The 14,566-nt window shown below is 44.8% G+C and overlaps 1 protein-coding gene across 1 annotated transcript in view; it reads left to right on the plus strand.

Moving 5' to 3' along the window:
• The window catches only part of LOC308297458 (PDZ domain-containing protein 7-like), a gene marked incomplete at both ends in the record, with an annotated part of 72,304 nt that extends 57,938 nt beyond the window's left edge, over nucleotides 1-14,366 (plus strand). Inside the window, 6 exons of the mRNA XM_080740864.1 lie at nucleotides 1,394-1,485; nucleotides 2,340-2,408; nucleotides 4,324-4,603; nucleotides 5,251-5,672; nucleotides 7,480-7,580; nucleotides 14,100-14,366. Coding sequence (XP_080596990.1) covers nucleotides 1,394-1,485; nucleotides 2,340-2,408; nucleotides 4,324-4,603; nucleotides 5,251-5,672; nucleotides 7,480-7,580; nucleotides 14,100-14,366 — 1,231 coding nt within the window. The remainder of the gene's footprint in view (nucleotides 1-1,393; nucleotides 1,486-2,339; nucleotides 2,409-4,323; nucleotides 4,604-5,250; nucleotides 5,673-7,479; nucleotides 7,581-14,099) is intronic.
• Between the last annotated feature and the right edge of the window lie 200 nt (nucleotides 14,367-14,566).

Below are 14,566 nucleotides of genomic sequence, written 5' to 3' on the forward strand. Positions count from 1 at the left end.
GCCATTGGAGGGCTTTGCTTTAACAAGGATGACACTGACCAGATTGAAGTACACGTCTTCAACACAGTGTCTATGCGCTGGACGACGTTGCCTCCAGTGACGCCTGGAAGAGAAGGATGTCCCATCGAGGTCCCCTCCAAGCGCTTCTGCCACACAGCTGTGCTAATAGAAGATACCATCTACATCTGGGGGGGATACAGGGAAGAGAAGTTAGAAAACGACGCGCTTTATGCATTTGAGGTCGACACCCACGGATGGTCCAAACCTATGGTTTCGGGGACTGTTCCAGAGCGAAGGTTCAACCACTCAGCCTGTGTCTTGGGAAAGGTCATGTATGTCTATGGAGGAAGAACCGCACAGCCAAAAGACACCAAAGACATCTACACGTTGGACACCACCACCATGGTTTGGGCTTTAATCAACACCAGAGGCATTCCAGCGCCGGCTTCATCACGCCATTCTGCAACCATCATCGGGACAAAGATGTTTGTATTTGGGGGCTGGGGGTTCCAGCACAACATCAGGGTGTTTGACACAGAGACCAACTGCTGGCTGAGCACACCTTCTGCACAGCTTCGTCCAGAACGACGCTACAATCACTCAGCCATTGCCTACAATGGAGAGCTGTACATATTTGGTGGCGACCATTATACTTTGCACCAGATATACAGTGATCTGTGGAGATTTAATCCAGAGACCTTCTCCTGGAAGAAGGTTGTGCCAAAGGGGAAAGGCCTGTGTTTGTCGGCTTCAATGGGCTGTGGCATAGTTGGAGATCGTGTCATCCTGTTTGGAGGATACACATGGATTAAAGACAATTCGTATTTCAAAAAAACAATTTCAAATAAGATGTTCATCTTGGATTTAAGTCCTAGTCTGAAGACGTTATGCAAGTTGGCAGTTATTCAGTACGGTCTGGGGCAGTCAGAACTCCCTCACAACATCAGGTGGGAACTGGCAGCCATGACTCCCAACAGCGACTCAAACACATAACGTGGGTGGCCTCACTGGATGCTGAAGATCTACTGGCAACGTGCACAAAATCCCAGTCACTGATTGGTCGGCCCAGTGGTTTTGTGACATTGTGGTCCTTTGTATTCACTTCAACATCACAACATAAAAAAAGGAAAAATAATTTGCATTTACCTCCCCTTTACTGTACAGTACGTAAGTAAGTAGGTAGACGTGCTTAGTTGCTTTACACCACTGGGTGTGTGTGTGTGTGTGTGTGTGTGTGTGTTGTGTGTGCGTGCACGTGCGTGTGTGTGTGTGTGTATATGTGCGTGCGTGCGTATGTGAGTGCGCGCTTGTGTGTATGTGTGTGTGTGTGTGTGTGTGTGTGTGTGCGTGCATGCGTGCGTGTTGTGTAACTGTCTTATCTCATGCTTTGCAGGATGCTGATCCCCCCGTTTGAAACAGGCAGGTTTGACAGCATGGTGATGCCTTATGAAACGGAAGCTTACGACATCCTGAAGACCCGCTCTGGTGAGGAGATATACGCATATCGTCACTGTCGTGCAGAAACCTTGTATCTCCAAGTTTCACATTTGAATGTTTTTTCTAGGGCTGGGACTTAATACTGATTAATTTGGATTAGTTAATGACAGAAAATCAACACGATAAAAAAAGAATACCGGATTTTAATCGCACTTCGTTTTTGCACTGCTTAGTTTCTCAGTGGACGAGTTTCAGGCGTACCGATCATACCCGGTACACCAACCAACAGTCAACAAACCCCAATGCACGTAATGGGAGAAGCCGCCAATCAGACCACTTACTGTATTTGCTCGGCTTTGTGGATGGGAAATTTTGATTTCAAAAACTCACTTGTATACCAAAATGCATTTAAATTAAACAAAATTGCTTCTCAGGTCAAATATTTATTTGTGATTAAACATGCGATTCATTTCGATGTATTAATTACAAAGCCTCTAATTAATTTGTTAGCCGATCTACATGCTCTTGTGAACATGTACCGGTAGATCAATTTTCACAATATTAGCCGCTTTCTTAGGTAATATCCGACAATTTGGCCAATATTTAACAATTCTTTCTGGTATACCCTGTCGCTTGTTGATGACTTTTAACGCCGTAATGGTCTTATTTAATTCTATGTTTCATTTTAGGTTCTTAAAAGTCATTTTTAGAAATGTGCTGCACATACCCCATAAACGCTTTGGTTTGTTGGTTTGTTTACTGTAGAGTGAGAATACAATGTTGCACATTAAGTTAATTATCTGGGGGCCTCCCCAGAACCACTGGTCTAAACCAAAGCAGGTGTGTATTCTAGTCCAGAGGTGTGTATTCAGTAGCATCTTCATGTGGTTCTTTCGTTGCAGTGCACTCTCCAGCGCTGCGCTCACCTCGAGGCGGAACCCCTCAACGGCGCCTCATCACGCCCGTCCCAAGTGAGCTCAACTCCAGTGTGTGTGTGTGTGTGTGTGTGTGTGTGTGTGTGTGTGTGTGTGTGTGTGTGTGTGTGTGTGTGTGTGTGTGTGTGTGTGAGTGTGCACGCGTGCGTGAGTTCACAGTGTGTATTAGCCAACAACCTGGCTTCCATATTCTGTGTCAAAGCGCGGGCTTGCATTACATGTCTGTGGCACCCAAAAAGGAGTGGTGGTGGGTCTTTAGACAGGCCTGGGGCCAGGCACGTGCACACATTGACATCAAAGGGGGCTTGAGCCCCTGCCCATCCGTCTGTAAAAAGTGCCCCCTACAGACCATGAATGCAGTTTTTACTATGGTGAAACAAATGCAAACGCCCTCTTTCCTTGCTGAAGGCAGCATTCAAGAGAATTGTCTTCTCCAAACTCTCCTGAACTTGAACGCAGCATCTTATGTTGAAGGAATTGCCCTCTCTGTGTAGAAATCACATTACGCCACAGGCCACATCTCCAGTATTGACTTTAGTTTTAGTTCAGTGTGGTATCAAGCACTGAAAATAGCTGACCACGAAGTTCACAATGTGTCACGCTGCGACGCGTTGTGAGCTTGGAGGTCTGCTATTTTACCAAAAAGGCCATTTTAGAAATTTCAGCCCCTGCCTCTCTAATATTCTCTGCACATCCCTGCCTGGGGCTTAAACAATACAGGCGGACGCCTTTGAGCCTTTTCATTAGCTCGCTCCATTCAAGAATCCAACCAGCTCAGAGTGACCCCAGGCCGTATCACTCTCTCCGGGGGTCACAGGTTAGGGGGCAGTGATTCTAAAAGTTTAGAATGTCAGGACCCTCCAGTGTGATATGGCGTTTAGGTCATAACCCTCTATACTGTAAAATCCTAAGTGTTCACTTAAAGGAGTAGTTCACCCCCAAAATGACTTTTTTTCTATTGATTACTCATGCCATGGAGAGTAGAGTTCAATAATACTTTTTGGTTTTTGTCACATTCCTAAGACAAAAATGTGATAACAATAAATTTACCCCCATTCATTCCGGATGGTGACCCGTTTCGAAACGGGTCACCATCCAGAATCAATGGGGGTAAATTTACTCAAATCAAATTTTTGTCTTAGGAATGTGACAAAAACCCCAAAAAAATTATTGAACTCTACTCTCCATGGCATGAGTAATCAATAGAAAAAAAGTCATTTTGGGGGTGAACTACTCCTTTAAGATGAACACTGTTTAATATGATATACTGTAACTCTCAGTTGCAGACCAGTATTTTCTTAAAGAGGTGGTGCCATAGTTTTGTACTTTTTCTGGTTTTCATGTGTCTATGAGGTCGTTGACAGTACTTCATTAGACCCATTGGCGTGGTTGTTATGAGCAATTATGTATTCCCTTTGTATTTTGGATTTCTTCCTGGAGGCTGACACCTTGTGGTTCAAAAGTGCCGATCCAAAAACAGTGATTTACTATGGCCCAAGGTGGAGGGGCCTTAATTATTTTAAACTTTAGCTATAGAAAAATGAAAAGTCGTGAAAAGGTGTGCAAATCTTTGAATATATGTACTTTTTAAGGGAACATTCGTAACTAAAATTTTGCGTCTGGGGTGACCTCTGGAACTAAATATTTTGAGATGGGGGTCTGTGGCCAAATACATTTTGGGAGTCCATCACATAAAAATGTTTTTAGCACCACTGACATAGAAACATAGGTTTTTCAAAAAAAGAAACCTTAGAAGGATTTGAAATATTCAAAGACTTGGACAAATTTTCACAATTTAAAAAAAATAGCAGATCTACAAGCTCGCAGCGAGAGCTTGTATATCTGTTAAAGCACAAAATGTGAGTGAATCCTTGCACCCAGGGCCCAGAATTTGGTGCGACAGCCCTGTGCGTGCCTGCGTGTGTAACTGTGTCTGCATGTGTGTGTCCAGACTCCAGAGGTGGATTCCATCTCCAGACAGTCCAGCAGGACAGGGTCGGCAAGGACCGTCAGCTGAACGACGACCTGGAGAGACTGCGCCGGTCCGGCCTTCACACCGGCCACTTGTCCCCCTCGCACGCCTTCGCCCCTCTCCTGGACGTTCCCGTGGACAGTTACCTCCCCTCCTCCACCCCGCCGTCCCGCACGCCCAGCCCCTCGCCCTCTCACAGAGAGTCTCCGCACGGCGCTGCCCATCAGCGCGGGCGCCAGCCGTACCGCTCCCCTTACAGGTAGTGGTGGGAAAAGTACTCAGATGTTTTACTTAAGTAAAAGTATCAATACTGCAATGTAGAAATACTCTGTTACAAGTAAAAGTAAAAGTACAAATGTCTGAAAATAGCAGATCTACAAGCCCACAATGTGTCCCGATGTGACGCATTGTGAGTCTGTAGATCGGCTATTTTCAAATCGCCTAGGTAATAAAATAGGGCTAAAGTGCTTAATGTGTGTTTTGTAATATACTTTATATCCGCAAAGTAACTAGTAACTAAAGTTTTCAAAAAAGTGTAGTGGAGTAAAAGTAGGCCTACAGCATTTGCCTCTGAGATGTAGTGGAGTAGAAGTAAAAGTATTGGGAATTGGAAATACTCCAGTAAAGTACAAATTCTTCACAAATCTTGATCGCCCTTTGACTTGATTGTTTAAACATGACGTCATGAGCCGCTATGCTCGATAACAGGCTTGATAAGCCCAAAACCTATTGATACATACAGGGTACTCAATACATCGAGTTTCAAACAGGCTCGTGTTTTGAGCTCCATCCCTAATCATTATCAGTAGGAAAATGAGCCTAGATGTTATTTAGGGCGGAGTTGTCCTTTAAGTGGAATATTTCAGTAAATGCACTTAATAGTTACTTTACAACACTGCTTTACAGGTCAGACGACGACGGCGCGGCCCCGCATGTCGACGAGGCTTCGCTGCTGTCCGTGTCTGACCAGGGAGACGCCACCCCCGAGAGGGGGAGGTCCCCGGTGAGGAACGGGGGGGGCCACAGGAGGCCCAGGAGGGGGGCGAGCAGCCCGGACAGCGCGCACGGCAGGCGGACGCGACAGGAGGAGGGCTACACGGAGACCAGCGTGCGCGTGCCCTCCCAGCCGCGGCCGAGGTCGCCCCTGGTGGAGGCGCGGGAGCCCCGCCCCAGGGAGCGCAGTCCGTCCGCGGTGGTCAGGAGTGTTCGGCAGGCGCACGGACACGCGCAGGAGGCTGGTCAGCAGCAGCAGCAGAAGAGGGTCATCTATCCAATCCAGCAGTATGAGATCAAGACGGTGACCATCTCCAAGTCCAGGCCGTCCCTTGGTGAGTGCCGAATAGGGATGGAGCTTGTTAATTTATATTGATAATGAGCACCTTATCAACCCTGCTTATTGAGTGGGGCTTTTATCGAGCCCACTATTGAGCGTTTTCTAATGTTGTGGAAAGATGTGAGAGGACAAATTCTGAACTTGTATCGAGCCCATATTGAGTGTTTTCTAATATGTTGTGTAAAGATGCGAGACGACAAATTCTGAACAGAACTGGTATCTTTTTTATTGGACAGTTGTTGTGACTGTGAGTTTGTTGCTGACCACCATATGAAGATGACAATTGACAAAAGTATCAAATCTTATCATTAAATATCATTAAAACAATCATTTGTTAGTGTTCAATAAGTGTTAAATGGCTTTATATTATGAATAGTACTGTAATAATTTCTTGATCGCCTCTTGTCTTGATTGTTTAAACATGACGTCATGGGCCTATATGCTCAATAACAAGCCTGATAAGCCCTGATAAGCCTCAATACATTTGATATCGAGTGTGTAGCGGACCCTTCTTTCGAGCTCCATCCCTAGTGCCAAATGCAAAAATGTTTAGTTAAGTTTTACAGAATAATATATTCTGGATTGAGGCTCCCATGCATGTTTTATTACCTGCCTGCAGCAACAAACAACACAGTATTGTAATTGGCCTTATCCCTGTGTCTGTTTGTTTGTCCGTCTGTAAGTAACATGACTCCAAAACCAGACTTTTCTTTTGGAGAGATTTTCATGAAACTTGGTGGGAATGATCAGCAGGATCAGTAGGCTACCCCAAAGAGATTAGACATTTTAGCAGTGGAAAGGTCAAAGGCTAACGTCAGGGTGCAAAATTGTAAAATTGTTCTAACTGTATTTCAGAATAGGAGAGATGTACTGTAGCACAAGAGATGTTGGTGCAGGCAGGTCATGCTGTGTGCAATTTTCCTGCCCCCCAGCATTGACCAAACTAGATCTTCCTCAAGCACTCACTTAAATTCATGGGTTTCACTTGTAGTGCTACACGGCCATGTTGAGGACCAACACAGGTGTTTCAATTTGTCTGATTGGCATAGAAGTGTTCTACGCCAATCAGAACACCTGTGTTGGTCCTCAACATGGCCGGTGTAGGACTACAAGTGAAACCCATGAATAGAAGTAAATAACATACAGTACATTATAAACAATATTGTGCATGCTAATATGTCATCATCAACATTAGTCTATTGTTCAAGCATACACTAAAATAATCCATCTGTAGCCTCCCCCTGTTCATTGCCTCTCCAGTAGAGGTCAGGGCATGACTCTGTGCTGAACAGAAATAATTTAAAGGGGCCCCACCATGCTTTTCAAAAAATATATATATATATTTTATATAAATATTGGTCCATAATACGGTTTTATACAGGTTTTAGCCTAAACAACCACTCGGATATTGAAATTTCATGTTCTGTCTGTCTCTAATTCCAAGCCATTTCAGATGCAATACCAAAATGCCCTTTGTTGGCAACGGGGCGCTGTCTTTGGGCTAAAATTGGAACGATACAGAGAATATTAGAGAACCACGACGAGAACCATGTAGAGTCAATCTTAATCTTCTCTGTATCGTTCCAATTTTAGCAACGCTTTTCCTCATGGTTCCTCTCAAAAAGTACCGACCCCACATTTTCTGAAAAATGACAAATATTATTCAAAAATTACAAAAACTAATCTGTTGCTACATACTGTACATGTACCGTACTACTTTAAAATGTGTTCCCGGCCTGAATGGGTTAAAGCCTTTACGTCTGACAGTTGACGCGTATGATGTTTCCCCTGGGTGTTCACAGGTATCAGCATCTCCGGGGGGATGGAGTGTAGGATCCAACCCATGATAAAGATCCAGAAGATCTTCCCCGGGGGAGCTGCCTCCACCAGTGACATCCTGAAGGTGAGCAAGGCATCTTGGACCATCAGGGCCTCAAGTTCAGAATGCAGACAAGTCATACATACTCAAGGTCACAGTCAAGGTTTATTAGCATGTCCCAAAGTTGGCAATTCAGTTCAGTTTCAGTTTATTTTTTATTTATAGTGCAACATCACCCCAAGGGGTCTCTGTGCACTTCACAACAAAGCAAACAGCAAACACAAAACAACACAAAAGAAAGGAGGGAAAACATTAAGAAGTGCCAGCACACATGGTCAAACAATTTCCATGTAGCAGTACACAGCTGAAGATGAAAATGAAAGGAAAAACAAAATTGGATAAAATAAAACAACACAATCTAAAAGACACCGAGCAGGGTTAGGTCATACAAGTGAAGTTCAGAGATTAAGGCAGACCGTAGTGTAGGCAAAAGAGATACGTTTTTAAAAATGTCTAAGGCGTCTGAAGGAGTCTGCATTCCAAAGATTCATGTTACAGCAGATGATAAGACTCTAAAAACACAGTAAACATACACAAACAAGAACATAGACATCACAGTATCCAGTAATAAAACGCACAAGTACTGTATAATTGTACCAAAAACCATCCTCCCACCTCGATAACTATGGACAGCAGGCTACCTCCTCCTGCTTCCATTATTGATGGCACGAATGAAAGCGGGTATAAATGAGAATTTGTAGCTGTTGTTTTTAGTTGCAGGGGCCTCTAACCGTTGGCCAGAAGGCAAGAATTTATATTCCGGATTTTTGCTCACCATGTCAGTGTGCAGGCGCTTCTTAACTTGCCTCATAACGGAAAGAAAGACGATAGCTTATTATCATCAGTGGTAATTCGGTGTAATTGGCGTGCTTCGGCGCCCCGAAGCCCGCTGGCCCAATTACCACCAATGTAATTTAGTGTAATCGGCGCGGGGTGCAATTAAGTCCTTAAAGGAGTTAAACAACAGCAACTTGTCCTTAGAAAATGCTCCTTGACTTCTGTTCCTAAATTATTCAATGATGTAAGCCAAAGGTATGAGAGCTGTTCACTCAGGTATAAGTCATGTTTTGACAGTCAGTCAGTAATTCAGTCAGTCAGTCTGTCAGTCTACTGGGCTGTGGATATGAGTTATTCTTATACAGTAAGTGGTTGTCTATGAGCAGGGGGTGTTGGGGAAGAGCCGAGAGCGTCTCAAGTGGCTCATCTGTGTAATTATTGATGAGCTACATGGGTGCTGCTCCGCTAATGTGTTGGTATATATTGCCTGCATGCTGGCTCAACAGTCATCCACCATCCTGACCTGGCTCACTCAAACACGCGCACGCACGCACGCACGCACGCACGCACGCATTTATCTTATTTTATTTATTGAATACTTTATTAGTTAGAAATGTAAGCAGCACGTGGCACAGTAAGACATTAAGGCTAAAAGGAAAACACCACAATGTCCCCGGGACTTGTTTCCATTGTGGTCTTATACGTAATTCAATTCATAAACATACAGTAGCATAAAGAATTAACACAGTAATGCACGTCATTTTGGCGGCACACACTGATTCTTCAAGTCTTAAAGTGGAAAAACAAAGCAGTCAAGCACTAATCACGTTTTCACAGTGCAAAATAGACAGTGAATCCTCTGTGACACTCGGGAGCAGCAGCGTAGCCACGGGTGGGCCTGACTAGGCCCACCCATTTAGTTTTTGTGCCCACCCAAAAATAACGGAAACATTCGCGGAGCGGTGCAGTGCGGTGCGGCGCGCCGATGCGTGCGGCGATGCGCGGCTATCTAGGAAGCAAAGAAAGACACCACAGTTTGATTTGACCATACAGTAGTTTAGTCAATATATGAAGCGATTTTTCAAATTAAAACGTCTCCATATTGCTTGGAAAGTCCACTTTCATGACAAATGAAATGTATTATGTCCTTTTAAATATGTAAATGTTCGCTATTTTAAAATTGCAGATGTATAAGCTCACATATCTGTGCCCACCCACATTGTGCCAGGCCTAGCCAGTTGGTAAATCCTGGCTATGCCTCTGCTCGGGAGGGTGGGATATGGGGAAGGGTTCAAATTCAAAGGTCAAAGTGCGTGACTGAGAGGACGAGACGACACAATGACCCCGCGATTGTCGGTCGTTGCAGGTAATTGTTAGCGTACAGTGCAGGTGTATCAGGTTTATAATTACACAGTGTGTACATGGTGTACGCTTGTGCATGAGTGCAGGTACGTGCGTACATGCATTAAGCGCGAGGGTTTCCTGACAGCTAGATATCAGGTGACAGCCTTTCCAAGGTCCTGGATGCTGACTAGCAGTGTTTCCCAAGCATTTGGGACTATAGGAGTCATCAACAACATGTCCTTACACAGACAAAATGTGTCTATTTTATCTTAGATCACTTCTCACCTGTCTAAGGGAAAAGTGATAGCTATCTCCGTCTCTGGCCTCCTGAAATGTGAATTTTAAGGGCAGTTTTGAAGGAGGTCAGTGAGCTACATATGTTTTAAGGGAAGGTGTCAAGGAATTCCACACTTGGGTGGCAGTGTTGTAGAAGGAGAATTTACCCATATTTGTCTTTTTGGTGCGTGTTACCAGTTCATTGTTTGCGCTCCCTCTAGTACTGTGGCTGTGGGTGTTGCACATATTTTGGACGTGTTTAGTCAGATGTGCGGGTATCAAGGGCAGAGTCGCATTTACTATTCCATGTCAGGAAGGTTGCACATGATCTGTTATCTCTCACATGGCGAGTGCAGCAGGAAGTGAGAGCGCTGCCCCCCGGTGTTAACATCCCGTCTCTTCAGACACCTACGATAAGACTAGCACTTAAATGAGGTGTGTGTATGTGTCCCTAATCTCCTGTTCACACAGTTAAATGCATCTATGCGATGTGATGTGAGAGTGTGGTCTACTCTAGACAACACCAGCTCAGTCAGGACTCAGGAATTCACCCTTTGTCAAGTCCCGCCCGTTGTCCCACCCCTCTTCGCACCCATTGGTTGCTGGGTCTTGGTGGGACAATCTGCGGGTTTGTCGGTGAGCGCAAAAAATGGTTGTCGCAAAAAGTCGTGCAGTGTGTACGAGCGCTTATCCAGAGCAACTTGCAAGTGACCACAAATCTGAATATACACTACCACAGTAAAACCCTCAAGTGTTTGTTTAATTCAGAGAGTGAACCAATCTAACCAAATGGACTATTACGGGTGGAAATAAAGTGAAATGGCAATCGATGCCCAATCAATACCAATTGAGTAATTGGTCACATTTGGTCACTCTCCGAGTTACAAAACACTGAGGATTTTATGTGTAGTAGGTAGAAGTGGATACAATGGATAAGAGCAGGGGTCTTGAACGTTTTCAGGCCAAGGACCCCTTAGCTGAGAAGGAGATAAAGCAGGTATCCTACAACCTTTTCATAGATTCCATTATAGTTTAATTGTTTGACAGCACAATCATCAGTGTATTTTGGATTCATGTCAATTGGTGTTTTCGGATATTTAACCACTTGAACCGTCAATACTTGATCAACTTTACATTCTTTTCCCCTCTACACCAAACCTCTTTGCCGAAAATAGCCGATCTACAAGCTCGGCGCGAGGCGTTGTGAGCTTGTAGACCTGCTATTTTTGGCTAAAGTTCTCCGAATATTGACGCTAGGGTTCAAGTGTTTAATATAAAAAAGGAGGAACAAAGATTTGGAGGACCCCCTGTAGTAACTCTGAGGACCCCCTGGGGGTCCCGGACCCCCTGTTGAAGACCCCTGGATAAGAGTGAACAGGGAATAACTTTGAATGCCTGGAAAGGGAAAGGGACACGCGCACGCTCGCGCGCGTGTGTGTGTTTTGAGTGGCTAACCTTCAGTGGGGTTGACAGTGCTGGCAGGTGCATCCTTGGCAACTGCTGATGACATCACACAGGAACTTCCTGTCTTCGTGGTTCCATAGAATTCTGTTCTCCTCCTGCAGGAAACAATCAGCCAGAACTCTTGAGCATGTGTGTGCGTGTGTGTGCGTGTGCGTGTGCGTGTGTGCATGCGTGCGTATCAATGTGTGGACGTAGATAAGTGTGGGTGTGTGTTAAGGAGCAGTGGAGGAAAGTAAATAAGTACTCACATACAGTACATGTATTTAGGTCAAATTTAGAGGTATATTAACTTTCATACATACATCTTTAAATTTCTACTCCACTACATCTCAGAGACAAATATTGTACCCTTTATACTTCATCTATTCTAACCTACAAGCTCACAACATGTAGCAGTGGGACATGTTGTGAGCTTGTATTTTCGAAATATTCTGGGAAATGGGACATTCTGCATAATTATTTTACTATTTTCAAAAGTTTTTGACACTTTCTGAACTTCAGGGAAAACATAAAGGAGGACTTGGTGACGACGAGATGGGACATTCTGCACTAAAATAACTTTTGGCTTTTCAAGTACAGTATATAATATCGTCACTGTTGGGCAGAAACCTCGTATCTCCAAGTTTCAAAAGTGTAATCTTTTTCGCTAAGTGTTCTGCTTCATCAGACAAGGCCGCCGCACACAAGTAGTGAAAACAGCAGATCTACAAGCACACAACGCCTCGCGGTGCGAGGCGTTGTGTGCTTGTAGATCGGCTGCTTGTAGATTGGCTGTTCACTACTTTAGTTCATCTTTTTAAATGATAAAAGCGAACGGTTTTGGACATACAAGGTTTCCACCCGACAACGACGATATAATGGCAATACTTTATTGGTACTTTAACTCAAGTCACATTTTTAAAACAGGGACTTTTACTTATAACTAAGTAAAAGCCACTAAGTAAATGGAGTATTTCTTCCTCCACTGTCAGGGAGTGTGTGTGTGTGTGTGTGTGTGTGTGTGTGTGTGTGTGTGTGTGTGTGTGTGTGTGTGTGTGTGTGTGTGTGTGTGTGTGTGTGTGTGTGTGTGCTCCTGTGTGGAGGTACTTATTGTCGGGGGTGTGTGTCTCTCTCTCTGTGTGCATGTACTTATTCACCAACCTTGTGCTGACAGAGAGCTTTTATGTGTGTACAGTTCTTCAGTGTGAATACATTAAAGTAATGGGAAGAGCCGCTTCTCCCTGGCATAAATCAGGGCTCCGCAGAGAGAGAGAGAGAGAGAGAGAGAGAGAGAGAGAGAGAGAGAGAGAGAGAGAGAGAGACAGAGAGAGATGTTTCACTGCAGATTTATAGAACCTGTCTCCAATGTTGTTCTATGAACAGATGGATGCCTAGCGGATGAAGAGAGACAGAAGCAAAGGGGAGAACTAGAATGTGTAGAGACGTACGCCGTTACGGTGAAGATGGACCCATTTGGGCCTGAAAAATAGCTAAAAATGTCTTCTAAACCCTAACAGCTTTCTGAAAAACCTTTGTTTCTATGACCAGCGACGCTCAAACCTTTTAAAGTCAAGAACTCCTGGATATGTATTTGATCATTTAAAGATTTGCACAATTGCTCACGATTAAAACAAATAGCAGATCTACAACCTCGCAGCGCGGCAATCGGTGCCGCGCTGAGAGCTTGTATGTCTGCTATTTTTTTTATAGTTAAAGCATAAAATAATGGTTAAAGTGGCGAAAATCTAGCGTAACAAAGATGCGTTCCTGTTAAAGGAGAACTTTTGATGGGGGACTAAATATCACCTCATCGCTTGTTAGTCGGGGGCCTTAGGGAGATACAATTTCATGCTAATCTCACAACCTAATCAGAATGGGGTCGTGTGTATGTATGTCTGTATGTCTGTATGTCCCAATGTCTTGCATCTGCAACTCCACGTTCAGCAGTTGTTCAATTGTTTCAAAAACATAATACAAAAATCAACAACGCATGTTCCTTGCTGACCATCAACTTTTTTTTTTTTTTTTTTTTCCTTTTTTTTTTTTTTTTTTTTTTTTTTTTTTATATGAGCGCCCGTCAGGGCGCGATTTCTAGATGTGAGCGGCCGCGCAGCGGCCGCGAACTTCTAGTCAGTCTAAAAGTGATGTAGCCCAGGGCATGCTCTAATGATTTAGCGAGGGTGCTCGAGTCGGTGACAAATGAAGTTGGGCTCCCATCGACTTTCTATACACTATACAGGAGGGAAAAAAATCTGCTTTAAGTAGCATGTGAGGAGTCTAACTAGGGGTCTGTGTCATGATTCCGAATCCATTGCAAGCATTTGTTTTGCACAAAAAACTTTCCTTGGGCAAAAAAACTGACCCACGAAACGATGGTTTAGTGATAATAGTGATGAGTCATCACTTTTCACAGTTTTGTTGGGGCCATTTTTAGCCCAAGGAATGTTTTTTTGTGCAAAACAAACAAATGAGGGAACCATAGCGCCCTCTAGCGATGTCTATTACAGTATGATGTAACGAATATATGTTGATATTACCAATAAAGTGTACTTTGTGTGTGTGTGTGTGTGTGTGTGTGTGTGTGTGTGTGTGTGTGTGTGTGTGTGTGCGTGCGCGTGCGTGCGTGCGTGCGTGCGTGCGTGCGTGCGTGCGTGCGTGCGTGCGCGTGTGCCTGCCTGCCTGCCTGCGTGTGTGCGTGAGCAGGCGGGGTTTGAGCTGGTGTCCGTGGATGGCGAGTCCCTGCAGGAAGTGAGCCATCAGCATGCGGTGGACGTGATTCGCCGAAGTTTCGGCAACAGGGCCAAAGACTCAATGATGTTCGTGGTCAAGGCCCCCAAGGGCCCCAGCAGCACCCCCAGGAGCCCCAGCACCCCCAGCACCCCCAGCACCCCCAGAAGCCCCAGCACCCCCAGAAGGCCCAGCACCCCCAGAAGCCCCCGAAGCCCCAGAGGATCCAGGGAGCCCCGGTGACGACACGACGAACAGTCTGGAAACACAGAGGAATCGTGAGGCACGTGCACACATAGACATCAAAGGGGGCTTGAGCCCCTGCCCTTTTACCCGTCTGTAAAAAAGTGCCCCCTCCAGACCATGCAGTTTTGGTGAAAGAAATGCAAATGCCCTCTTTTCATGCCATACCTGAAGAAAGCAAAACGATCGGGATACGAACG

This window comes from Nannobrachium achirus (genome assembly GCF_963921795.1).
Source record: "Nannobrachium achirus genome assembly, chromosome: 13".
NCBI classification, from domain to species: domain Eukaryota; kingdom Metazoa; phylum Chordata; class Actinopteri; order Myctophiformes; family Myctophidae; genus Nannobrachium; species Nannobrachium achirus.